The sequence below is a fragment of the Pituophis catenifer genome, unplaced genomic scaffold, assembly GCF_029215685.1.
Source record: "Pituophis catenifer annectens isolate HBS135680 unplaced genomic scaffold, rPitCat1.0.hap2 SCAF_2, whole genome shotgun sequence".
In the NCBI taxonomy this organism is placed as follows: Eukaryota; Metazoa; Chordata; class Lepidosauria; order Squamata; family Colubridae; genus Pituophis; species Pituophis catenifer.
This window is the reverse complement of record NW_027256882.1, coordinates 13,649,691-13,677,416: the sequence shown is the minus strand read 5'-3', so window position 1 is coordinate 13,677,416 and position 27,726 is coordinate 13,649,691. Positions and strand designations below refer to the sequence as shown.

General features: G+C 48.9%; 1 protein-coding gene across 1 annotated transcript; it reads left to right on the top strand.

Annotated features, from left to right (window-relative positions):
• On the top strand, window positions 1–27,726 carry LOC139309287 (major histocompatibility complex class I-related gene protein-like). The gene is made up of 7 exons (XM_070933343.1): window positions 1–73; window positions 21,230–21,466; window positions 21,962–22,234; window positions 23,671–23,958; window positions 24,653–24,724; window positions 26,416–26,567; window positions 27,403–27,726. Exons 1-7 carry the CDS (start codon window positions 1–3, stop codon window positions 27,724–27,726), a joined length of 1,419 nt encoding a protein of 472 aa, XP_070789444.1.

The following is a 27,726-nucleotide window of genomic DNA, read 5'->3' as shown; positions in this document are numbered from 1 at the left end:
ATGCCGCTGCAACGGGCGCTCCTCTTGTTCCTGTGGGCTGTGCTGGAATCCTTTGTGCCGGGGGGCCGCTGCGGTGAGTTTTTGGAAGGGTTTTTTTTTTTTTTTTTAATTTGATTTATATGCTGCCGTTCTCCGGAGACTCAGGGCGGCTTACAATGCGTTAAGCAATAGCCTTCATTCTTTTGTATATTTTATACAAAGTCAGCTTATTGCCCCCACAAACTGGGTCCTCATTTCACCTACCTTAGAAAGGATGGAAGGCTGAGTCAACCTTGAGCCTTGGAGAGATTCGAACCAGCAGAAATTGCAGGCAGCTGTGTTAATAACAGGGTGCACTAAACCCCTGTACTATCAAGGCTCTTTTTTGCGAAGAAGCTGGAGAAAGCTGAAAGCGAGGAGGGGGACGCGGATCCTCCCTGGGTCTCTTCCCCCCCCTCCTCCACATTCCAGCAGGAAACGTCTCCCTCCCCCCCCCTTGGCTCCGCTTCGCTTAAGATCTTTTTGTATTCAGTTTGTAGTTTCGAGCAAGGACTGAAAATGAATGGGATCGTTCAACTTTCACCCAGTGTCTCCTTGGGTTAAATCTGCTTTTGCAAAATTTTCTGGCATCCAGTTATGAAGCAGAGATCTATACACACAATATAGAATGAAGTTTGTAATAATAATCGTTTGCTATTGTGGGACGATCACTTCGGGTGTTTGATTTGTAATCAGTTCGGAGTGCAGTTCTGAGAAAGGAGTGAAAGCCAAAAGGGAATGTTTTACTTTAGACTTGCAAAAGTCTAAAGGGGTGGGCAACTGTGGCCCTTTTACAACCTTTGGACTTCAACTCCCAGAATTCCTGAGCCAGCCAAGCTGGCTCAGGAATTCTGGGAGTTGAAGTCCAAAGGTTGTAAAAGGGCCACCCGTTAGAGCATCCCACTCCGCAACCTTGGGGAGGGGGTGGGGACAAGCCCGCCTTTCGAACCAGTTGAGCTGCACGCGCATGCGCGCTGCACCCCAAGCAAGGAGAGAAGCAACCTAGAAGTGAGAAATTTCTTTACAGTGAGAACCATGAATCAGCGTTGGAACAACTTTCCACCACAAGTTATGACTGTTCCATCACTGGAGGCTTTTAAGAAGAGACTGGACAGTCTCTTCTTCTCTATAACATCTGGAATGTTATAGGGACTTGTGGACTTCAACTCCCAGAATTCCTGAGCCAGCCATGTTAGCTCAGGAATTCTGGGAGTTGAAGTCCAAAGGTTGTAAAAGGGCCACCCCTTAGAGCAGTGTTTCCCAAACTTGGCTATTTTAAGATGTATGGACTTCAACTCCCAGAATTCCCTAGCCAGTATGCCTGGTTGAGGAATTCTGGGAGTTGAAGTCCATACATCTTCAAAGGGTCAAGTTTGGGAAACACTGCCTTAGAGCATCCCACCCCGCAACCTTGGGGAGTGGGTGGGGACAAGCCCGCCTTTCGAACCAGTTGAGCTGCACCCCAAGCAAGGAGAGAAGCAACCTAGAAGTGAGAAATTTCTTTACAGTTAGAACCATAAATCAGCATTGGAACGACTTGCCACCACAAGGTATGCCTCTTCCATCACTGGAGGCATTCCATTATCTGGAATGTTATAGGGACTTCAACATATCTATCAACATAATAGTTTTAAATTGGGGTATTTTTAAATTTCTGGGGTTTTAATTGAGCCAAATTTATTTAATCATTTTAAATCTTAATTACTGTTTTGTCTTGTGTTTTTAAATAGGCTGTACACCGCCCTGAGTCCTTCGGGAGAAGGGCGGTATAGAAATAAAATAATAATAATTGAAGTCCACCAGTCATAAAAGGGACATAGTTGCCCACCTCTGTTAAAAGGCATCCAGCTTGAGGAGGGGGTTGGACTAGAAGACCTCCAAGGTCCCTTTCCCACTCTTGTTATTCTGCGTTTACAAGACAGGCGTAAACCTGGCTGGTGAGAACTTTAAGGGGGGTCGCTTTAAGGGGAGCGGAGCTCGGAGTGGGCAGGGCGGGTCGCTGAATTGGCATAATTTAAGAGTTGCGCCACGAGCTGCGGTCTTCGGTGGCTGGTCCCAGGGACCCGAGCGTGCTCGGAAGGCGGAGTTGTGGGGGTGGGGAGGTTGGAGCGGAAGCGTAGCCTGCGTGATTAATAGCGGAGTACAGATTGATTTCATCAGCAACCCTCGGCGCTTACAGTTTCTGGGTGCCAACTGGTGTCTTTGGTCCCTGCACCGGGCGCCCCTCTCGCTCCTGTGGGCTGTCTGTGCTGGGATCCTTGGGGCGGGAGGCGCTGCGGTGGAGTTTCTGGAAGGGTTTGCGGTGTGGTGGGAGGCAGGTGAAAGCGAGGGGGTAGGAAGCGTGTCCCGCCTAGGTCCCCCCCACATTTACCCTCCGTGGCAAGTTCCTTTCCCAGTAGGAAACGTCTCCCGTCCCTCGCTCAGCCTCGTTTAAGAACTTTTTCTATTTTAATTGCAGGGTGGATTTGATTTAAATCGAGTCGATTTAAATCACAATTTAAATCATGATTTAAATCACTAGTAAAAAGGCTTGATGTAAATCAACTCGATTTAAATCGTAATTTTTAAAGAGCAACTGTCATCTCTGCTGCTCCTTTGACCCGCTGTTGACTCACCGATAGTCCCAGTGTTGCAGAATATACAGCCTCCTGCTACATAACTAAGCTCCATTTCATGCTGAATAAACTAAATTATTGATGTCTTAAATAGAATTAGATTATCTTAAATAGAAATAGATTATCTTAAATAGAAAACTATCTTACGATAGATTTTTACCCCAAAAGTTTTTTATTAAAATAAATTCAATAAAAATAAAAAAAAATCTGATTTAAATAAAAAAAATCTGATTTTTTTTTTAAATCATTGATTTTTATCCACTCTGTTTAATTGTAATCCGTTCCTATTTGTTTTTGAGCAAGGAAGTGAAAATGAACGGCGATCATTTAATATCCAAAATCAGCCCAGCCTCTTCCCGCTTCCTCTAGTAGTTTTTTATTTTCTATTATCAACTTATAAATGAGGGACATATGCACAATATAAGGAAGGTTTTAATAACTGGTTGCTTCTGATTTGGGTGGGGTTTTGCTGATTAGAAGAACAGAACAAATTTGGAAGGGACCTTGATGGACTTCTGGTCCAACCCCCTGCTCAGGCAGGAAACCCCCCCCCCCCCCGTACCATTTCAGACAAATGGTTATCCAATCTCTTCTTAAAAACTTCCAGTGTTGGAGCATTCACAACTTCTGGAGGCAAGTTGTTCCATTGATTAATTGTTCTCACTGTCAGGAAATTTCTCCTTAGTTCCAAGTTGCCTCTTTCCTTGCTTAGTTTCCATGCATTGCTTCTTGTCCTTTCTTCAGGTGCTTTGGAGAATAGGTTGATTCCCTCCTCTTCACAGAAACCCCTTAGATATTGGAGCACTGCTGTCATGTCACCCCTAGTCCTTCTTTTCATATATAAAAGTAAAAAGTTGAAGTTTGATATTATTTCCTTATTCTACTACTGCATCAAAAGGAGTCGGAAAGCAATGTTTTTCTTCTTCTTTCCCCTTTTCCCTTACACTTTTCTCCGTCCCCCTTTTCCTCCCTTATTTACCCATTACTTTCATTTCTCTTTGTACTTCTTCATTTTAAATTTTGATAAATTAATAAATACTAAGAAAAAAATAATTCGTGGTTCCTGTGGGACAATAACTTTTGGTGTTTGATTTGTCATCAATTCTGAATGAATTTCTCAGCAAGAAGTACAAGTCAAAAGAATAGAATAGAATAGAATAGAATAGAATAGAATAGAATAGAATAGAATAGAATTTTTATTGGCCAAGTGTGATTGGACACACAAGGAATTTGTCTTGGTGCATATGCTCTCAGTGTACATAAAAGAAAAGATACGTTCATCAAGAATCATAAGGTACAACACTTAATGATAGTCATAGGTTACAAATAAGCAATCAGGAAACAATATCAATATAAATTGTAAGGACACCAGCAACAAGGTTACAGTCATAAGTGGAAGGAGATGGGTGATGGGAACGATGAGAAGATTAATAGTAGTGCAGACTTAGTAAATAGTTTGACAGTGTTGAGGGAATTATTTGTTTAGCAGAGTGATGGCGTTCGGAGAAAAATGATCTTGTATCTAGTTGTTCTGGTGTGCAGTGCTCTATAGCCTTGTTTTGAGGGTAGGAGTTGAAACAGTTTATGTCCAGGATGTGAGGAGTCTGTAAATATTTTCACAGCCCTCTTTTTGATTCATGCACTATACAGGTCCTCAATGGAAGGCAGGTTGGTAGCCATTGTTTTTCCTGCACTTCTAATTATCCTCTGAAGTCTGTGTCTGTCTTGTTGGGTTGCAGAGCCAAACCAGACAGTTATAGAGGTGCAGATGACAGACTCAATAATTCTTCTGTAGAACTGGATCAGCAGCTCCTTGGGCAGTTTGAGCTTTCTGAGTTGGCGCAGAATGCTTCTCCTTCTTCTCCTTCTCCTTCCTCTTCCTCTTCCTCTTCCTCTTCCTCTTCCTCTTCCTCTTCCTCTTCCTCTTCCTCTTCCTCTTCCTCTTCCTCTTCTTCTTCTTCTTCTTCTTCTTCTTCTTCTTCTTCTTCTTCTTCTTCTTGAATGCTTATTAGAGGATCTTTTGCCCAATTCCAGTGTGTTGTGCCTGGATCTCAAATGAGCAAGAGGAGAAAGTCTGAAAGTCTTTCTTTCAGTCTTAGAGAATGTTTAGAGCTCAGGTCAACTCTTCCTCCTCCCCGCCACCCCCAGCGGGCAAAGGCCGAGGCGTCAATCAGCTCTCTCCTGACCAAACAACTGTGTGAACCTGGAGGGACCCCTCACCAGATGTGCCCAGCTGTTTCCAAGGTCAGCCAAGAGCTGCTTAGGGACTTCTGTTATCAACTTATGAATGAGGGGCATATGTACAATACAACAAAGTTTTTAATCACTAGTTGCTGCTGTGGGACAATAACTTTTGGTGTTTCGTTTGTAATCAATTCTATGTGAATTTCTCCCCCCCCTTTATTTCCAAAGTTAAAATGCAACCCCAAAATAAATGCAAAAAGGACAAAAAAGACAAAAACAGAAACAAAAAAAAAAAACCATGCAGAAACCAAAATATTAAACATACACATAAAATGGGACTCCTCCCTATCATGGCATATTGAGTGGAATAATAGAATAGCATAGTTGGAAGGGACTTTGGAGGTCTTCTAGTTAAACCCCCTGATCAGGCAGGAAACTCTATGCCATTTCAGACAAATGGTTGTCCAAACAGACAGGAAGTTATTTTTCTCCTGCCAATAAATGGCTGATTTTGCAAACAAAGCTGGTCATTTTGTGGCTTTACTCCCTGTTTTTTTGAAGGTGAGATTAGGAAGGACCTAAGATAGCAATATCACTTAGACTTATATACTGCTTCACAGTGCTTTAGAGCAGCGGTCACCAAATGGTGGTCTATGGACCACTGGTGGTCCATGAGAAAATTTTGGTGGTCTGCAGAAAAATTATTTGCATTTTTTATATTGCACTAAATCAGGGGTCCTCAAACTACGGCCCCTGGGACCGATACACGCAATGAACTTTTGAGTTGCTGCAGAGAGTCTCCCTCTTCAGGGTCAGAGGGGACAGAAATTCCGACTTGGGGTCTGCTTTGACCTCCTGGTTCAGGGCTTTGGGAGAAGGCTGGAGGGAAGTGCCGCTGGTGGCGAAGAGCCAGAGGACCTTATTCCAGTGGGATTGCATCATGGCCTGGAACTGGCTGACCATCTCATCTTGCTGAGCCTCCAGGTGCCGGTATCTGGCCTTGCACTCCCGCAGGTCTTCCCTCTGCTTGGAAAGCCTATGCTCCTAGTCCTCAGTCAGATGCTTCTGCTGAGCCTCCTTCTCGGTCAGATCCAATCTGAACTGAGCTATTTTGCCAACTTTTTCTCATAGTGGCTGCTTAGCTCCAACATCTGCTTCCTGTTGGGGCCCTAAGGAGCCCGGGTGGGAAGGGGAGGAGTGGCTGGGAGGGGAGGGGTGAGTAGAGGCTGGCGAGGCTCCCCTCGACATGAGTGACATTGAGTGGGCCATGTCCACCCAGTCACATGACCACCTAGCCACGCCCACCCAGCCGGTCATTAGGCAGATCATATTAGTGGTCTGCGGGATTTAAAATTATGGATTTAGTGGTCCCTGAGGTCCGAAAGGTTGGTGACTCCTGCTTTAGAGCCCTCTCTAAGTGGTTTAAAAAGTCAGCACATTGCCCCCAATAATCTGGGTCCTCATTTTACCCACCTTAGAAAGGATGGAAGGCTGAGTCGACCTTGAGCCTGGTGAGAATTGAACTCGCAGTAATTGCAGGCAGCTGGATGTTAAATGCTGCCTTAGTAGGAGGCATTAGCCTCCTACGCCACTCAGGCTCCTCTTGGTTGATCCGTGCTTTTTGTGCCAGTTAAGTTTGAGGTCCACAGCCACTGCCGTTCGGTACCACTCATGGATGTGATCAGGGACCCCTCAGCAGATGCATGTGTGAAGCAGTTCTGGGTCTAGGCCCTCTTTAAAGAAGTAGACCAGGAGTTCTTCTGCCCAGTCCTGCAGCTTCCCAGCAACTCTTCTGAATTTCCTGAAATACTCTTTGGCAGGGTGACCTTTCTACTTGATTTCACAGACCTTGGATTCAGCTTGTAGGGCTTGGGATTCATTTTTGAATCTAACCCTCAACTCCTGCAAGAAGGCATCAATGTTTCCCAGCTCTGGTGCATCTTCATCGTGAAGCTGGGTCACCCACTTGGCTACTTCCCCCTCTGAGTATGCAGTTACTGCTTGGACCGTGGGGTAGTCACGACCATAGTCGTCGATGTGAGCCCACACCTAGTTCAGGAAGAATGCAAGCTTATCTGGGTGTCCATCGAAGGTGGGTTTAATTGCTGTTGGAGCAGCTGGGTGGGGAGTGGAGGAGCGGGCGCAGGGGGCTGTGGTGGCACCAGAGCAGGAGCCCTTGGACCCAGCTGTGCCTGGGATAGTAAGCCCAACTGGGAGGCACCTGCCACCCCAGCTGGCGGTGTGGGTGGCCAGGCGGGCTGTCCGCTCTATGGCATCTTGGTGGGCTTCACCACGGCTCTGGGCTTGACTGCTCTGATGGGACCGGGGGAGGACCGGGGGAAGGCTAGCTGCCTGAGCTGTTGAAGTGGGAACCTGGTCACATCGGGGAGGGAATGTCAAGGTCGACTGGCTCAGGATCACTCTTGTCTGTTTGGCCCTGCATGCTTGCCCCAGGCTTTCGAGGCTCATTTTATTTATTTTATTTTATTTTATTTTTAATTTGATTTATAGGCCGCCCTTCTCCGGAGACTCAGGGCGGCTTACAATGCATTAAGCAATAGCCTTCATACTTTTGTATATTTATACAAAGTCAGCTTATTCCCCACAAACTGGGTCCTCAATTTACCTACCTAAGAAAGGATGGAAGGCTGAGTCAATCTTGAGCCTGGCGAGATTCGAACTTACAGTAATTGCAGACAGCTGGTGTTAATCACAATGCTATCAGTCTGCTGAGCTACCAGGCCCGTTGCTCATCCAGCCAAACCTCTTCAGTAGACCCTCTAAGGTTTGGCTGTGGACTGCCATCCAATATCTCCAGTCCCCAGTGTCAGATTCCGCAGAAACCCCCCCCCCCAGCCAAACAATGTTTCAGTTTGAAGCTTTTATCTTCTCCAGCACTCGCTGACCACCCAAGCAATAAATAATGCAAAGAAAGAATTGACAGAGCTAACATCTGGTGCTCCCCACCACCTTTAAAGAGTTCCCACCACCACCACACCCCCTCTCCTATGTCCCTGCCCCTTCACCCAGTGCTCCCAAAAGTGCTGAGTCACTCTGAGTTATTTTGCAGTTGTACGTTGTGCTTCTGAGGGTCGCCTGCTGCTGGAAACATTCTGAGACAGTTCTGGAGGCCCCGTAAGGGACTTGACAATGTCCGGCTGTTTGCAGCAAGGCTGCCTCCCCTGGGATTGTCCCCTGATGGTCTTTTCTCCCCCTCCCTGAATGGCAGCTCCGACCTGAGCATGCCAGAGCTGACACCCAGACTCATCCAGGTCTAATGGTCCTTTTGCTCTCCACTGTGGGATGGTGGTCACGGACTCCCTCGTCAGGGTCACTGGGAGGTCCTTCACTAGCTCCTGAACTGAACCACGGCATCTGAAGTCCTCTTCCGCTTGATAAAGGTCTCTGATGGTCAGCCATTTGGTGCGGACCTTAGACCTGGGCCCCGTTTCTGGCCTGGATGGCCTCCTGCAGCACTCTGCCAGCCAAAACAGGGTGTGGGGGGGCCACTCATGGCCCTCCCGTGCCCCATTTTTGCTAGCAGAGACACCGTGGCCAATCCTTTGCTAGGCCAGCCCCATGGGCCAGATCTAAGCACTCCACAGGCTGGATTCGGCCCACGGGCCTCGAGTTTGACACCCCTGCTCTATGCTGTTAAGATTTACCTCATGATTCTTTTGTCTGCTGTATATATTGATATAAAATATATTTATTTCTATGAAACTACAAGTTTGTGTCAGTGTCTCTGACTTCATTTGGATACCTGCTGCGCAATTCCCTGGTAAACCTCCACTTGAATGCCATGTCTTCTTTAAGTTGATTTGAAATGGTTACAAATTCATGAAACATTTTGTTGGTTGTGAGCTCTGTGCCTTGCTTTTTTTTCTGCCTCTGAAACTTCTGAAACTCTGTTGCAGAAAAGGCTTTTTTTCTGAAGCTCTGTTTGGAGGCTTTTTTTCTCAAGCTTCTTCAGAGGCTTTTTTTCTCAAGCTCTGTTTGGAGGCTTTTTTCCCTGACACTTCTTTCAGAGGCTTTTATTCTGAAGGACTAGCTGTACTCTGTTCAATTTCCTTTCTTTGGTATTGGTATATAAATTAACCTCTTCCGATCTGTTTGTTATTGTGTCATTCTCCAGATTTGTTAGCATAGTTTGGTTAGAACCTTTACTAATTCTTCTTTTGTTGCTTGCCATATTATTTTAGATAAAAGCCTTTCAGAAGCTTTTTTTCTGAAGCTTCTTTCAGAGGCTTCTTTCAGCCTGTGAAATCTTCGTTTGTGAGGCTAGGCAGGGCTACATTCGGAGTATAAGATTTTCAGCCTCTTTTTGGGGGGGAAAAGGTGCATCTTATACTCTGAAAAATACGGCAATTCTTTCTCAAGGGCAAAGAGAAACTGTTCCCTAACAGAAGAAGCTGAATTAAAAGTCCCCACAATAGAAAGAGAGAGAGAGAAAGAAAAAAGGGAAAGTTCCCATCTTTTGAAGTAAAAAAACAGAGCTATGTAAAAAGTAAAACGAAACATCAGAGTGCTTTTAAAAACTAATAAAATACAAAATTCTTACAATAAGGAGGAGAGGGAGGAGCGGGAGAGGATGGCCAAAGGAGGTCTTCCCACTTATTAAATCACCGTGATGGAAACTCTTGAAATCCTGAGAACTCAGGTGTTGCTGTTTCTGCAGAGCCTCCGGTGGGGAAATTGACTCGCAAGGTGGTGAATGGCAGCCTGGAGGTCCTCACCTGCCAGCCCTTTGGCTTCTACCCCAAGGAGATCCAGGCCACCTGGAGGAGGGACGGAGAGGTCTGCCAGAATGAGACCCTCCAAAGGAACGTGGCCCCCAACTCAGACAGGACCTATTATGTCTGCCTCAGCATTGAGATCAACCCCAAGGAGAGGCACCGTTTTAGGCGTCACCTGGAGCACGAGAGCTTGCTGGAGCCCCTGGTCTTGGCATGGGAAGAGAAAACAGGTGAGAGGCTCTGCATTTGTAATATGTCACCTCTTGGCGAGATGGGTGACATCCAAGGGAACATCCTGCATTTAGTGATGGTAGTGATTTTTGACAGGAGAGTTGGAACTCTTAAGTTGGAACTTAAGAGCAAGGCATGAAAATGTGATACGATACAATACAGTATGATATGATACTATATAGACAAAGGAGATATGGGAGATGTGATATGAAACATTGTAGAATGATCTGATGGGACGACTTATACCAGGTCATTCAATGCCCCTTTCGGCAGACGAGGCTGGATCTTTGTCAGCCCAACAAAATACAGTAGAAAGCAATGTCAGCTACTTCAGTACTACTCGTTTTACAAAACTATGATACTGTAACTATTGTAGTCTGGACATGCTTCAACCTTCCTCCATTTATCGTTATGTAAAGAAAGAAAGGATCTGTGGGACACCTGTACTTAAGCTGATTTCTTGGCTCAGGCCTAAGCACCGTTTATCTGACAGTGCCTGGGTTGTAGATCTTCCTTCTGCCCTTCAAGGCCATTTGCTCTGCCCTCTTCAGCCTCAGAGGGAAGGGAGGCTTCCTTCAGGTGGGGACACTGCCTGGAGGCCAGTTCAGGTTGGGAAATGCTTCCATTGCTCAGCATCTCCATGTCAGGGAAGTCGGCATCTGTCTAATCAGAACCATGTTTCTCTTTCTTTAGCTATAGTGTTATTTGGTTTTGTGGGAGCTGTGATTGTCATAATCAGATGGGCTTCATCATGGCCCCGGGCTTGACTTCTCTGATGGGACTGGGGGAGGGCTAGCTGCCTGAGCTGTTGAAGTGGGAACCATGGCATCTGAAGTCATCCTCCGCTTGGTAAAGGTCTCTGGTGGTCAGCCATTTGGTGCGGACCTTCCGCCTGGGCCCCGTTTCCGGCCTGGATGGCCTCCTGCAGCACTCTGCCAGCCAAAAAACAGGGTGTGGGGGGCCACTCATGGCCCTCCCGTGCCCCATTTTTGCTAGCAGAGGCACCGTGGCCAATCCTTTGCTAGGTCAGCCCCATGGGCCAGATCTAAGAACCCCAGAGGCAGGATTTGGCCCACGGGCCTTGAGTTTGACACCCCTGCTCTATGCTGTTAAGATTTACCTCATGATGTTTTTGTCCACTGTATATATTGATATAAAATATATTTCTATAAAACTACAAGTTTGTGTCAGTGTCTCTGACTTCATTTGGACACCTGCTGCGCAATTCCCTGGCAAATCTCCACTTGAATGCCATGTCTTCTTTAAGTTGATTTGAAATGGTTACAAATTCATGAAACCTTTTATCTAATTTTTCATTTAAAACTTTAAAGTTAATATTTTTAAAAAACTTTCCAAGATGGCTTTAACATTAGAGCAGTGGTTCTCAACCTGTGTGTCGTGACCCCTTTGCGGGTCGAACAACCCTTTCACAGGGGTCGCCTAAGACAGTGGTCACCATCCAATGGTCCTTTGGTGGTCCGCGGAGAAATTTTCGTATTTTTGCAGGTGGTGCAATACGGAAAAAGGAGCACAGCCCTCACCATCCGGAATGAATGGTGCTGTTGTGGCGGTGGGGGAGAGGGTGGCAGAAGCGGGAAGAAGTGGCGTTTGCGATGGCTGGAAGCTGCGGGAGCGAAGCACTACTTTCATTTGCACGGCAACAGCATTCCGCCTCAGTATATTTGTGCCAGCCAGTGGCGCAAGGCAGCCCTCCACTCCTGTCACTTGGGACTCAAAGCGGTAAATGGCGTCTGATCCGGGGAGCAGCCAGATTTTGCTGTCTAATCTGGACGCCAGATCGGCCCCCTGCAAGCTCTCGTCTCTTGAGGAGTGCTCCCTGAAGCGGGGCTGGAAACTTTGGTCGGGCTCCTCAAGAGACGAGAGCTTGCAGGGGGGCAACCTGGTGTCTGCAATGGAGAGCAAAATCCAGCTTCTTCTCTCCGCTGTAAGTACGGCATCAGGATTCATCTCCTGATGCTTGGAACTCGGAGCGGTACATGGTGACTGGTCCAGCGAGCAGCCGGATTTTGCTCTCCATTGCGGCCCCATGCAAGCTCTGGTCTCTTGAGGAGAGCTCCCTGAAGTGGTGCGGGAAATTTTGGTTGGGCTCCTCGAGAGACGAGAGCTTGCAGGGGGCTGATCTGGCATCCGCAATGGAGAGCAAAATCCGGCTGCTCCCCGAACCAGATGCTTTTTACCGCTCCGAGTCCCAAGTGGCAGGAAACGAAGGCTGCTTTGCACCGCAAGTATACCAAGGCGGAATCCTGATGCCGCACTTACAGCAGAGAGAAGAAGCTGGATTTTGCTTTCCATTGCAGACACCAGATCGTCCCCCTGCAAGCTCTCGTCTCTCGAGAAGCCCGACCAAAGGTTCCAGCGCCGCTTCAGGGAGTGCTCCTCAAGAGACGAGAGCTTGCAGGGGGCCAATCTGGCGTCCGCAATGGAGAGCAAAATCCAGCTGCTCCCCGGACCAGTCACCATTTACCGCTCTGAGTCCCAAGCCGCAGGAGGGCTGCCTTGCGCCGCAAATATACCAAGGCGGAATCCTGATGCCGCACTTTCAGCGGAGGGCTGCCTTGGCCACCGGCTGGTGCAAATATACCAAGGCGAATGCTCATGCCATGCAAGTTCAAGTAGTGCTTTGCTCCCACACTTCTTCCGGCCCTCAGTCTCTCAGGGAGATGCTTGACTTCCTCTCAGCCCCAAGACACTGGCTGGCCCATGAGATGAGAGAGAGAGAATGAGAGAGAGAGAGAGAGAAAGAGAGAGAATCAGAATGAGACACAGAGAGAAAGAGACAAAGAATGGAAGAGAGAAAGAAAGAGAGAGAGAGAAAGAAAATCAGAATGAGACAGAGAAAGAGACAAAGAATGAAAGAGAAAGACAGAATGAAAGAGAGAGACTGAGAGAAAGAGACAGAGAGAATCAGAGAGAGTGAGAAAGAATGAGAGACAGAGAAAGAGACAGAGAATGAAAGAGAGAGAATCAGAGAGAGAATGAGAGAGAAAGAGACAAAATGAAAGAGAATCAGAATGAGAGAGAGAGAGTGGGGGAGAGAGCGAGAAAGAGGGGGAGAGAGAAAGAGAGATGGGGAGAGAGAGAAAGGGGGAGAGAGAAAGAATGAGAAAGAGAGAGGGGGAGAGAGAAAGAGAATGAGAGGGAGAGGGGGGAGAGAGAAAGAGAAAATGAGAGAGAGAGAGAAAGAGAGAATGAGAGAGAAAGAGTGAGTGAGTGAGTGAGTGAGTGAGTGAGTGAGTGAGTGAGTGAGAGAGCGAGAGAGAGAGAGGAGGGAGAGTGCCTGAAGGACCCCATCCCGTCACTGGGAGTCCAGGTGCTTCAGCAAGCGGCGTACTGGATTCGTATTAGTGGTCCGCGAAATTTAAAATTATGAACTTGGTGGTCCCTGAGGTCCAAAAGGTTGGGGACCCCTGACCTAAGACCATCAGAAAACACATATTTTCGATGGTTTTAGGAATAACTTTATGGTTGGGGGTCACCACAACATGAGGAACTGTATTAAAGGGTCGCGGCATTAGGAAGGTTGAGAACCACTGCATTAGAGTCATTTGGTTCTTATCTTAAATCTCTTTTTAGGTACATTGTAGAAAATACATAGTATGTCATATCCAAAGTCCTTAATTTATTGTTACTTTAATTTTTAATATGATGGGAATCCTCTTATAGCCAAGCTTTCAGGGTAGACTATAAGTACCATATTTTTCGGAGTCTAAGATGCACCGGAGTATAAGACGTACCTTAGTTTTTGGGGAGGTAAATAAGAAAAAAGCTGATTGGTGGGTGGATAAGCCTTCAGGAATGCCCCCAATCAGCTGTTCCCAGAGGTGAATTTTAGCAACAGGTTAGTTCAGTGATTCTCAACCTTCCTAATGCCGCGACCCTTTAATACAGTTCCTCATGTTGTGCTGACCCCCAACCATTAAATTATTCCTAAAACCATTGAAAATATGTGTTTTCTGATGGTCTTAGGCGACCCATATGAAAAGGTCGTTTGACCCCCAAAGGGGTCGCGACCCACAGGTTGAGAACCACTGGGTTAGTTGGTTGTGAGCTCTGTGCCTTGTTTTTTTTCTGCCTCTGAAACTTCTGAAATTCCATTGCCGAAAAGGCTTTTTTTCTGAAGCTCTGTTTGGAGGCTTTTTTTCTCAAGCTTCTTTCAAGGCTTTTTTTCTCAAGCTTCTTTTAAGGCTTTTTTTCTCAAGTTTCTTCAGAAGCTTTTTTTCTCAAGCTTCTTCAGAAGCTTTTTTTCCTGACGCTTCTTTCAGAGGCTTTTATTCTGAAGGACTAGCTGTACTCTGTTTAATCTCCTTTCTTTGGTATTGGTATATAGATTAACCTCTTCTGAACTGTTGGTTATTGTGTCATTCTCCAGATTTGTTAGCATAGTTTGGTTAGAACTGTTATGTCCTTATAAGGGCATCCGCCCTGATTGGCTGCCAGCCATCGGGCGGGAGATTTGAATCCCTGTCTAGGGGCGGTGCGTCTGCCGGGAGCGAATATAAGGAGAGCTCCGGCAGCGCGCCAGCAGTCTTCTTTTACTTGTTACACTGTAAATAAAGTTGTTACATGTATCGAGCTGGTCACGTCTTCTGTTCCTGCGCCTGATCTAACACTGGCGACGAAGGACTAGAGAAGAGAACCTGAGAAAGACTCACGGCACGATCGCCCAAAGAGCTGAAGTCACTTCACCACAGCGACTTCCAGAATGGCTACCCCGCAAGCCCCGATGACCGCGCTGAACCCGTTCGACCCATCCCGGGAGAAGTGGAGGTCATACATGGTCCGATTCCGGCAGTTCCTGCGAGGCAATGGATACCAGAACCTCGATGATGAGAGGAAAAGAGCCCTCTTCCTGGCTCATTGCGGATCGGACGTCCTAGAGATGGCGATGGACCTCGTGGCACCTAGGGACATCGAGGAGATGTCCTGGAACGACCTGCAGGACGTCTTACAGGAGCACTATGCACCTACAGGCACCCCCATCGCAAACAGGTTCACCTTCCAGCAAAGAAACCAGCGGGAAGGTGAATCCATCAAAGAATTCGTGGCAGCGCTCCGCCAACTCGCTGCCAACTGTGAGTTCGACAATGTGGACAACGCCATCCGGGACCGCATTGTTTTTGGAATGCGAGATGTGGGGCTGCAAAAGAAATTCCTCAGCAGGAAGAGGATTCCGCTTAAAGACGTCCTCGACGAGGCAACAGCGGCGGAGACGTCCGAACAAGCAGCCGCTGCAATGGTAAAAGCAAGAGGGATCCATAAGATCCACAAGTCGGGCCCAACCTCATCAGACGAGGCAACCACTCAATCCGAGTCTGATGAGGAAATGGCCGTCCACAAGGTGTCCCGCCCTCCCAGGCGGGAAACACCACAGCATGGCGACCGTGGAGAGCGATGCGGCAGCTGCAGAGGCGACCACCCCAGAGCAACCTGCAGATGGAGGGACGCGACCTGCCGCCGATGCCTGAAGAGGGGCCACATCGCCGAGGCCTGCAGAGCCACAGACCCAGCCCCGGAGCCGCCCAGACCGCGATTCCGGGAAAATCGCAAAGATAACCAGAGGACATCCAAACGGTCCTCAAACCAGTCCCGGCGCGGGGAGGAGGAATATCCCCGAAACAGAACGGTGCACCAGACCACCACCATTGCTCACACAAGTGACGAGGGGACCACCAAGTTCCACGTGACGCTGCTAGCAGAGGGGTCTCCATGCAAGATGGAGGTAGACTCCGGATCCGCCTTCTCCATCATGGACTGGCAGCACCTACAACAGCTGAAACCGGCATACAAAAGAACCCAGCTGAAAGCCCCGAAAGACAAACTTGTGGACTTTAACGGAAACCCCATTGAAATCCTAGGCAGAGCAACCATCCATGTGAAGTACAACGACTTCGATGGAAAGCTACCCATCACCATTGTGCAGCACAGCCGACCGAACCTGTTGGGCGTGGAGTGGTTCAAGCCTCTAGGACTTTCACTTCAGGGCATCCACGAGATCCGCAGGGACGAACTCGACTCCATCATCGAAGAGTTCAAAGAAGTCTTCGATGGTAAGCTGGGGAAATTTGTGGGGAGGCCAATCTCCTTTAATCTGGACAAGGGAATCACCCCAATCAGGCTCAAGCCCCGCCGAGTTCCATTTGCCCTGCGGCCTAAAGTAGATGAACAGCTGGATAAGCTGATCGCCCAGGGCGTCCTGGAACCGATCGATCATGCCTCATGGGAGACCCCCATTGTGACCCCACTGAAGCATGATGGGTCTGTGCGCATCTGTGCTGACTACCGTTGTACCATCAACAAGGCGTTGGCACAGAGCGCATACCCAGTCCCAGTGGTGCAACACCTGCTGCATTCCCTGGGATCTGGATCAATTTTCGCGAAACTGGACCTGGCCCAGGCTTACCAGCAACTGCCAGTGGATGACAAAACGGCGGAGGCCCAAACGATTGTCACGCACAGAGGGGCATTTAAATGTAACCGCCTCCAATTTGGAGTCAGCGCTGCCCCTGGCATCTTCCAATCCATGATGGAACGCCTTCTCCAAGGCGTTCCAGGGGTGGTGCCTTACTTCGATGATGTGCTCATCTCCGGTGACTCGAGACCCCAACTCCTTGAAAGGCTCAGGCTTGTCCTGCAGCGGTTCAAGGACAAGGGTTTGAGGGTCAGGCGGGACAAGTGCATCATAGGAGTACAGGAAGTCGAGTTCCTGGGCTTCCTCATTGATAGCACAGGCATACACCCCACCAAATCAAAAGTGGAAGCAATCCATGAAGCTCCAAGCCCAAAAAACAAAACGGAGCTTCAGGCTTTCCTTGGGTTGCTCAACTTCTACGCCATTTTCTTAAAACAGAAAGCCACAGTTGCTGAGCCACTCCACCGCCTGCTGGGGAAATTGGCTTCCTGGAAGTGGGGCCAGGAAGAGGAAGCAGCATTCCGGGCCATCAAGGGACTATTGACGTCCAAAAGCGTCCTCATCCAATACAGCGAGACGCTCCCCATCAGACTGACCTGCGACGCGTCGCCCTACGGGGTGGGGGCAGTCCTCAGCCACGACCTGCCCAATGGCTCGGAAGCCCCAATCGCGTACTTCTCAAAGACAATGTCCGGCGCAGAACGGAACTATAGCCAGCTGGACAAAGAAGCCCTGGCCATCGTGGCTGGAGTGAAGCGCTTCCACGAATACCTTTACGGAAGACGTTTCACCATAGTCACAGACCACAAGCCTCTTCTGGGACTCCTCGCAGGCGACCAACCAACCCCGACCTTCATGTCCCCAAGAATGACGAGATGGGCCATCTTCCTAGCTGGCTACTCCTATCGGCTCGTGCACCAGCCAGGCACAGCCATAGGGAACGCTGATGCTCTCAGCAGATGCCCATCGAAGAAGCCGGTCGAAGACCCAGCCCCCACGCTCCACCTACTCCACATTGATGACGACGCCAGCTGCCCGGTGTCGTCCGCAGATGTGGCCGTCCACACCCAAAAGGACCCCACACTCCGCCAAGTGAAGTCCTGGATCCTCAGAGGGTGGCCAGCAGAAAAGCCAGAGGAAAGGTTCAGCCCGTTCGCCAGGAAGCAGGAGGAGCTGTCCACCATAAAAGGCTGCCTGCTATGGGGAGACAGGGTGCTGATTCCAAGCACTCTGCAACGGCGGACGTTGGAAACCCTGCACAAGGGGCATCCGGGCATCGTCCGCATGAAGGCCCTGGCACGGAGTTACGTCTGGTGGCCCTCCATGGACAGAGACATTGAATAATGGGTCTCCAGATGTGACCCGTGCCAAGAAGTTCGCCCAGCGCCGCCACAATCCGAAGTCGCGAAGTGGGAGACCCCCAGCAACCCCTGGTCGAGGATCCACATTGACTTCGCGGGTCCGATGCAAGGGCGACACCTCCTCATCGTGGTAGATGCCTTCTCCAAATGGCTCGAGGTGGTGCCCATGGCATCTACCACAACTGAAGCAACCATCCGAGCCCTGCGCCGCCTTTTTGCCACACATGGCCTACCGGATGTGCTGGTCTCAGACAACGGCCCCCAGCTCACATCCCTGGCCATGGAGTCCTTCCTGGCAGGACTGGGCATCCGCCACGCCCTGTCCGCCCCTTACAGGCCGGCCGGAAACGGACAAGCCGAACGCATGGTCCGACTGACCAAAGAGGCCCTCACCAAGATGGGCCCGGGGGACTGGCAAGAGCGCATAGACAACTTCCTCCTCACCCAGCACATCACGCCACACGCCACCACCCACAAGAGTCCGGCCGAACTGTTGATGGGCAGAAGGTTGAGGTCACCCTTGGACCGGCTGCACCCCCAATACAGCCCGGAAGTGACCGCAACCGCCAGCCGCCCGCTCCGCGCCTTCAGCAAAGGAGATTCAATCTTCGCGCTGAATTTCAGCGGCTCCCCTAAGTGGCTGAAGGGGAAAGTTGCCAGCACAACCGGGCCCAAATCCTACATCGTTGAGTTGGAAGATGGACAGTTCACGAGACGCCACATCGACCAACTCCGAAAAAGGTGGGGGGGGCACATGAAAACCAGCCTGACGAGGGAGGCCTACAACACCCCGACGAGGTAGGCCTCCAACACCCCGGCGAGGTTGGCCTACCACACCCAGACCAGGTAGGCCTACAACACCCAGACCAGGTAGGCCTACAACACCCTGACGAGGTAGGCCTACCACACCCCTGCGAGGCAGAGCAGCACCACCCCGACAAGGTTGGCCCAGCCCACTACCAAATGCTGTCACACCGGCAGCCCAGCGAGGTAGACCGGGGCCAACCGCACGGGGGATGGCAACACCAACCCAGCCAGGTGGGCACCGGGCACGGCAAGGCCAGGGACCACCAACCCAGCCCGCAGGTAGACCGGGACCTGCCCAGAGGAGGAGCAGCGCACCCCACCAGTTACAGCAGCCTATGCCAGCCCAGCCAGGGAGACTGCAGTTCCAGGCGAGTAGACCGGGACCCAGCCAAGAGGGGCACCCCACGACCCACGGGCGAGGGTGGCACACGAATCACCGACGTGGGGGACCCCCGCCCATCACAGAAGACAGCCAACAAACGACACCCCGACCCGGATGACCCCAGGCACCACCCGACGGTAGACCAGGGACTAGGGGGAAGGGAGAGCCGACAACAACCCGGCCAGGTAGACCTGCACCACCCCGGCAGGGGAGACCTCCGCCGCCCCGCAGAGGTAGTGCCGCAACAACAGCCCGACCAGGTCGACCACCACCGACCAGACGGGGTAGACCAACGCCAGCCCGACCTAGCAGACCAACGCCACCCCTGCGAGGTCGGACAACGCAACACGGGCCAGCACCACCCGCAGCCGGCGGGCCGGTCCAGAGGGCACCAAACAGAACCACCACCCACCCGGCACCAGGCCGAACCGCAACCGAACCGCAGCGCCCGGGAGACCAGGGAGGAGCAAACGATGGACTTACCGAGACTCAGACGCTCTTCCCGGGTCGGAACCGAGCCACCGAGACGAGGCAACAGATCCACAGGCCAGGAAGAAGACCATCAGAACCAGCCATCCAAGGTCTGCGGTCCGGCCGGAGGCGCTGGGGGTGACCCCGCTCACTCGACAGCCGAACCAAGCCCGGTTCCGGAGAGGGAGCCCGGAGACGACAGAGCCCCGTCCATCCAGGTCGGAGACGGAGAACAAGTGAGACTGCGCAGGTCAGCTAGGGTGCCGAGGCGTCCTACGTACCTGCGCGACTACGTGACTTTTGTAAACGAGATTGACAGTTCAGACTAAGGGAGGAGGAGTGTTATGTCCTTATAAGGGCATCCGCCCTGATTGGCTGCCAGCCATCGGGCGGGAGATTTGAATCCCTGTCTAGGGGCGGTGCGTCTGCCGGGAGCGAATATAAGGAGAGCTCCGGCAGCGCGCCAGCAGTCTTCTTTTACTTGTTACACTGTAAATAAAGTTGTTACATGTATCGAGCTGGTCACGTCTTCTGTTCCTGCGCCTGATCTAACAAGAACCTTTACTGATTCTTCTTTTGTTGCTTGCCATATTATTTTAGATAAAATCCTTTCAGGGACTTTTTTTGTGAAGCTTCTTTCAGAGGCTTCTTTCAGCCTGTGAAATCTCCATTTGTGAGGCTGGGCGGGACTACATTCGGAGTATAAGATTTTCATCCTCTTTTTGGGGGGAAAAAGGTGCATCTTATACTCTGAAAAATACGGCAATTCTTTCTCAAGGGCAAAGAAAAACTGTTCCCTAACAGAAGAAGCTGAATTAAAAGTCCCCACAATAGAAAGAAAGAGAGAAAGAAAGAAAAAAGGGAAAGTTCCCATCTTTTGAAGTAAAAAAACAGAGATATGTACAAAAGTAAAACGAAACATCAGAGTGCTTTTAAAAACTAATAAAATACAAAATTCTTACAATAAGAATCCAGTATAAATCAGATCCAATTACTATCACTACAAAAGGAAAAAATCTCTCATGCTGTTGGCTTCCTTGCAGCAAAAGTGAAAGTCCAAAAATAAAGTCCTTTTATTTTTAAGTCCAAAATAAAAGAACGAATGTTCACAATTGTGATTCAACATGAATATAAGACTGCATCAGCCTGCAGCCAGACTATTTAACAATTGAAAAAGTTAATTAAAACAACAACAACATGTGATGTTAAAAATGCAAAAGATGGAAACTGACCACAATGACTACCCTTACTGAGAATTGCAATTCTCCAGATTCTCTTCCCAGACATATATACAGTCATCCAAAGGTCAGCGTGGATTATTCCTAGTTGCTCCTGTTTAAAACTTGGGGAAGGGGCTGCCAAAGAACTGGCTTTGGCAGCAAAGTCAGCTGATTGTCAACAGAAGAAAAAAAATCACCCCCACAATTCAACATGCCATTTTCTAGAAGTTTCCAATTCTGAGTGAATTTCTGAGCAAGGAGTGAAAGTCAAAACAGAATGCTCTGAATTCTGCTCTCTTCCTTCGAATCCTCCCCACTCCTACCAGGACAAAGGCTGAGCCTCCCTCCAGTCCAGCTCCCTCCTGATCAGAAAAGTCCCCCCTCCCCCGAAGGAATATGACCAAGAGTGGCCTCCTCTGGGTGTGGTGCAGCTTCTAGGAGCAGGAAGTCTCCACACTCAGGTGAAACTCCAAGCAGCTCCTGTCCTGCTGTCCTTCAGGCCATGGGCATGTAGGGTCCAATGGGGTCAGGCACAGAAGCAGTTGTGAGGGTCCTGAGGGTGCCCTCACCTGATGTGGCCATGTCCAGCCATTTCCAAAGTCAACCAAGAGTTGCTAGGGTCTCCTTTGGCCACTTTCCGGGGTGACTGAAATCATCCAAAGTATAGCAGACAGTTGGTCTTCTGTTTGGGAGCTGCTTTTCATGATAGCATTGAGGGAGGAGCTGGAGATACAGACCCTCCTAATTCTGTCCTTCACCCTTTTCCCCTTCCAGACTCCTCCAGGCACTCTTTGCGTTATTCCTACCTGAAGGTGTCAGAGCCCAGCCAGGGACTGCCCCAGTTCCTCTCCGTGATCTACCTGGATGGTCAGCCCATTGCTCGATATGACATCCTCAACAGGAAGATGGTTTCTCTGGTGCCCTGGATGGAGGCGGTGGAGTTGAAGACACCTGAGGGGATGTTCAGAAGTGACCTGGAGCAGTTATCAAATTTCAACCCCCAGACTGGAGGTGAGCAGAGGCAGAACTGCCTTCAAGCCCTGAATTCTCCTTCAAATCTCACTTTCCCACATCTTCTCACTTGGGTTATTGGGAAAAAAGACAAGCAGGCAAAGAATAGAAAGTGAGAGGCTGGGATCTTGGGGGGTTGAGATGAGCCCCATCCCAGGAAAGGACAATATTGTTTCTGCCTTTGACCACCAATGGCTGTAAAGAACATGAGGATGGGAGATGCTTTCCTGCAAAGGAAAGAAAACAGCCTCCCCCTCCCCAAGATCTTCTCTCTCTCATAATCTTCATGATCTTCAGTCCCACATCAAAAAGTCTAAGTGTAGCCCCAGATCACAGAAAAGACCTCCTGCCATTGAAAGAAAGAGGGGAGGCAAGACCCATTTTCGCTCCCCTGGTGGGATGGGGGGGGGGAAGTAAACACTTCAATCATTTGAGTGGGGGGTGGTCTCTAGGGAGACGAACTCTGGACAATTCCACCCTCTCTGTGTATTTCAGAGCTTCACATCTGGCAGGGGAGTGTGGGCTGTGAGCTCTGGGAAGATGGGAGCAAAGGAGGGTTCTTGCAGTACAGCTACAACGGGATGGACTTCATCAGCTTTAACAAGGAGACCCTCAGATGGGTGGCAGTTCAGCCCCAGGCCCAGAAGGTCAAGGAGAAGTGGAAGAACCTAAGGTTGTCTAAGAGAAACAAAGTCTTCCTGGAGAAGACCTGCATGGAGTGGCTGCAGAAATACCTGTCCTACCAGAAGGAGGCTCTGAAGAAGACAGGTGAGTGGCCAAATGGGCTCCAGGTTGTGCATTTTTTGTGACGAAATGGGGTTGAGGGGTACCCCGGACCGTGAACCAGCTCATGAGTAAACACACTGAGACTGAAATGATTCTGATAGAGGCGTCTTGTGTAAAAATATAATTTACTTTAAAACATTTAAAAAGCACTATGTCTTTAAGAAAACACATTAAAAACAAAGTCTTATCTGGGTATGTGAAGCAAGGCTATCTCCCTAGATCCCTCTCCACAATACCGAAACAGTTCACAAAAGAATAAAGCTAGCATGAAGGTAAGCAGCTTCGGCGTCGATACATCATCAAGGCAATCATGGTGGGGGCAGCACGAGCTTCACAGCTGAAAGTCACCTGAAGTAAAAACAGTTCAAACAGCAAACATTGCTTGAAGCTTGTGGGAGGAAGAAGGTCCAGCAACAGCAGTCCCGATGATAGCTTGCGTGCTACAAAACAGCAAAAGGCAAGCATCCGTAGGAGTTTCTCTGCAACAGTGTCTGGAGTCCTTATCTGCATTCTTCTTCCATCTGCAGCATTTGCACCAAGCTTCCTGCAGGAGCTGTGCATTTAGGCCTAGAAAACTAGGCCCGAGTAGCAAGCAAAAGGTCCTTGCTTATATAGGGAGTTAACCTGCAATTAACTAGGGCGGGGAAGGCTTGCAGGTAATTGCCAACAGCAGATGGCTTGATTAAAACCATACTGTTTGTGAGTAGGCAGATAGCCACAGCAATCCTGGAAACACTTGTGACATTTTTTTTGTAGGCTCTCTCCCCATCCCCTCATGTTTTCTTATTTTTTATTAGATTTTATTAGATTAGATTTATATACTGCCCTTCTCCTTTCGGACTCCTTTCTGCCCTAACTGGGAATTTATCAAAATGAACTAGGGACGTTTATCAAAACACAATAGGAAAAATAATATCCAAGCCCTCAGCCCCCAAAAACTAAGTTCTTCAAAAAAAGGAAAGGAGAGGAAAGGGGAGGGGAGGGGAGGGAAGGGCAGGGGAGGGGGGAATGGAAAAGGAAACCAAACCAAACCAGCAAGATATCAGGGCTGAGATCCAGTTCCATTTTCTTGAGGAAATCTAATTCTCACATCCTGCATTTGGGGCAGAACCTAAAGATGATTCTCTTCCCAATTTCCATCTGAAACAACTTGAACAAATTCAGTTTAGGATGTCAAAATGGAATCAAAGCTCAAGCATTACAATCATTTTGGTCCGAGTGAGACTATTATCCCAAAGTCTACGTGTCCCTTTCAAAAATGAATCTAAAGAGTTCCATGTCCCAGAGGAGAGAGAGAGGAGAAGGAGGAGAGGGAGGAGCGGGAGAGGATGGCCAAAGGAGGTCTTCCCACTTAGTAAATCACCTTGACGGAAACTCTTGAAATCCTGAGAACTCAGGTGTTATTGCTGCTTCTGCAGAGCCTCCAGTGGGGAAATTGACTCGCAAGGTGGTGAATGACAGCCTGGAGGTGCTCATCTGCCAGGCCTTTGGCTTCTACCCCAAGGAGATCCAGGCCACCTGGAGGAGGGACGGAGAGGTCTGCCAGAATGAGATCCTCCATAGGAACGTGGCCCCCAACTCAGACGAGACCTATTATGTCCGGCTCAGCATTGAGATCGACCCCAAGGAGAGGCACCATTTTAGGTGTCACCTGGAGCACGAGGGCTTGCCGGAGCCCCTGGTCTTGGCATGGGAAGAGAAAACAGGTGAGAGGCTCTGCATTTGTAATATGTCACCTCTTGGCGAGATGGGTGACATCCAAGGGAACATCCTGCATTTAGTGATGGTAGTGATTTTTGACAGGAGAGTTGGAACTCTTAAGTTGGAACTTAAGAGCAAGGCATGAAAATGTGATACGATACAATACAGTATGATATGATACTATATAGACAAAGGAGATATGGGAGATGTGATATGAAACATTGTAGAATGATCTGATGGGACAGCTTATACCAGGTCATTCATTGCCCCTTTCGGCAGACGAGGCTGGATCTTTGTCAGCCCAACAAAATACAGTAGAAAGCAATGTCAGCTACTTCAGTACTACTCGTTTTACAAAACTATGGTACTGTAACTATTGTAGTCTGGACATGCTTCAACCTTCCTCCATTTATCGTTATGTAAAGAAAGAAAGGATCTGTGGGACACCTGTACTTAAGCTGATTTCTTGGCTCAGGCCTAAGCACCGTTTATCTGACAGTGCCTGGGTTGTAGATCTTCCTTCTGCCCTTCAAGGCCATTTGCTCTGCCCTCCTCAGCCTCAGAGGGAAGGGAGGCTTCCTTCAGGTGGAGACACTGCCTGGAGGCCAGTTCAGGTTGGGAAATGCTTCCATTGCTCAGCATCTCCATGTCAGGGAAGTCGGCATCTGTCTAATCAGAACCATGTTTCTCTTTCTTTAGCTATAATGTCACTTGGTTTAGTGGGAGTTGTGATTATCGTAATCTCAGCTGTTCTGATTCTCTTCCTGATCGGTAAGTGAAACCCATTTATTGACCCCAAGCCCTGTGTCTTTTTGTGTTGATTGTTCTGGTGTGATGGGAGAGAGCCTCCCTGGCATTTGCAGCCAGGATCTCCACAAAACCTTTCCCCACAATTCTCATTTTGAATGAGAATTAAAAAGGAAGAAGAAACTATGCAGCCATTTTTTTCCATTTCCTGTAAATCTCAGAATGTTCATCCTTGCTGTTGTTTGGGAGGGAGCCTCTTTGAGCTCTATAGACTTTCTTCAGAGGAGCAAATACAGAATATCAGGGGGTCAGGAATCCAAGAAAAGTCCGATAAATAATCTCTAAAATGCCAGAAAAGCCATAAACTTGCCCAGTGTCTTCTCACCTGGCAAGAAGGATTTTCAGGAAAGCTCTGGTGGAAGGTGGGGGTCTTTGAGTGAGGGGACCCATGTTTTCTGCCCTTGCTTGCAATCACACTTGGGAACAGACAACTGCAGAGGGGAAGGTCCAGCGGTGGAAGGAGCTTCTGCTTGCTTGGCTCAGAGCAAGAGACGTGAGATGTAGGAAGTGTTCCCTCAATTGAGCTTCGCCAAGTGTGGCCCAATAACATCCAGGTCATTTTGTCAGCAACAAGGCGGAAGTGCTTTGCCGTTTCTCTCCTCTAGGATGGGCCTTCTGACTTGCTTGCAATTGGTCTTGCTTGCTGGGCCAGTCTCAGATGAAAGTGCTAAGCCACTTAGGCCTTGCTTAGCTTTTCAAGATCAGACAAGGTTTTTTTGTTTTTTTTTTAATTTGATTTATATGCCGCCCTTCTCCGAAGACTCAGGGTGGCTTACAATGTGCTAAGCAATAGCCTTCATTCTTTTGTATATTTATACAAAGTCAGCTTATTGCCCCCACAACTGGGTCCTCAATTTACCTACCTTAGAAAGGATGGGAGGCTGAATCAACCTTGAGCCTTGGCGAGATTCGAACCTGCAGTAATTGCAGGCAGCTGTTCTTAATAACAGGGTGCCTTAGGGTACTACCAAGGCTCTACCAAGGTTGCTGGTACTTGGATCTTGCTGGGTTGGGACTGGGGTTTTGGAGTAGAAATCAAACCAAATGTTGCGAGAGTTGGATTAAGAACTACCATGTCTGGAATATATGGGGACTACCATCTGTCGTGTACCAATTCCCAGAAGTTTAACATCCTTGCTTAAAAGTAATTGATGGTGGCCAAGGTCCTATCAGGAAAGGTCGGGATTGGGGTTTTGGAGTAGAAATCAAAACACACATGGGGAAGCGTCATCTGTCTTATCCCAATGACAGAATTCCCAGAGGTGTAGCATCATTGAATAAAAGTCACTGATCATTTAGTAGAAAACCCCTATTGGGAACAGCCCTGCTGGCCACCTTTGAATGGCTTCACTGGTGGTGGAGAAACAGGACTCTGTTGTCCTATAGGAGCTCTAATAGGAACACGGACAGTTTCAACTTTATTATTTCTTAATACTCCCAAGAATGCCCCTTCCACTTCCCCATGGTCAGCACCTCTACTGGTAGGCAGCCAATAATTTTGCCTTTCATCCATAATAAGCAAATTAAGATGCTGAGTTATAATCCAGGCAGTTTTATCACCTGGGCCCTTTGGGGTCTTCAGCTTAAATCCATCTCAGGCAGGAGCTACTGCCCCAGAAATAAACTAACCATCTCCTCTCTTTGCCTTCTATAAGGCTGCTGGTGGTACTACAGGAAAAAACTCCGTCAGGCAACGACAACTCACCCTGAGGATATTCATTTAGAAAAACTTTGTCCTTCCTCTCCTTATGGCACTGAAGATGAGATTCGATCAACGGCAATGCTCCCACCCAAAATGACATCTGAGGTGAGCCTCACAATTGCTGAAGTCTATTTAAGAGACAAAACTTGGGGCTTCAAGAAGAACCAGTGGTGAAATCCAAATTTTTATACTATCAATTCTGTGGGCGTGGTTTGGTGGGCATGGTGTGGCTTGGTAGGCGTGGCTTGATGGGCATGGCAGAGGAAGGATACTGCAAAATCCCCATTCCTTCCCCACTCCTGGGGGAAGGATATTGCAAAATCTCCATTCCCACCCCACTCTGGGCCAGCCAGAGGTGGTATTTGCCGATTTTCCGAACTATTCAAAATTTCCACTACTGATTCTCCAGAACCTGTTAGAACCTGCTGGATTTCACCCCTGCTGAGAACCAACATCTTCAGGATTGTTGGGGTTGAAAATTCATCCTGAAAGTCTTCCCAAGATAGCCATGGAGGGATGGTGGGATGTCTGGGGCTCCTGTGGGGTTCAGCCCCTCCTCTTGGGGACCCTCCGATCGACTGCTCTACAAGGGAAAATCAGTCAAAGCTCAGCTTCTCTGGTCCTCCAGCTCCAAGGAAGGAGACTGAGACAGGAAAGGGTATGGGAGTAGGAAGGGGGGCATCCTGGGAAAATGGGGAATTTCTGTCCAGGAAGGAGAGGAGGAGAAAGAGACAGTGAGCTGGAAAAACATGGGGGAGGTGCTCTAGGATAAAGGCTTCTTGATGATCATGAGCTGGAGGTATAAGAGAGACAAGAGCAAGGAAACACTGGGGGGAATAGCGATCATCTGTTCCTAGAAGATCCCTCTCTCAAGAGGGATCTGTTTGTATAGAAGGGCAGTGCAAACCTTTCTCTTCTTTGGTTGCTTCCTTCCCCACAGGGTTGCTGTGGGCAGAATAGACAACTAAGGGAAGAAGAGAAAACACCTCTGAAGGCTTCATCGGATGCCTATCCAGACAATATGGAAGAGCCAGCCATGGAGACTTCAGAGTGCGGCCCAGAAGAACATTTTGAAGATGCTGAAGCCACCAAGCAAGGAATGGAGGGGCTGGAGGAAGAAGGGAGTCCAGATCCTTCAGAGGAACAAGTGGATGAGCACCTGGCTGGAGAGGAAAGGGGAGAGATGCAGCTGGAAGGGCTCACAGATCCAGCCAGAAGCCCAGGATGGAGAAGAATTGCAGCTGCAGCTGATCAGGAAGGATGA

Coding starts and splice junctions, on each gene's coding strand:
- LOC139309287 (XM_070933343.1), top strand. CDS start 1: ATGCCGCTGCAACGGGCGCTCCTCTTGTTCCTGTGGGCTGTGCTGGAA. Junction 22,235..23,670: donor GGAGGCTCTGAAGAAGACAG/GTGAGTGGCCAA, acceptor CTGCTTCTGCAG/AGCCTCCAGTGGGGAAATTG. Junction 24,725..26,415: donor TCTGATTCTCTTCCTGATCG/GTAAGTGAAACC, acceptor GCCTTCTATAAG/GCTGCTGGTGGTACTACAGG.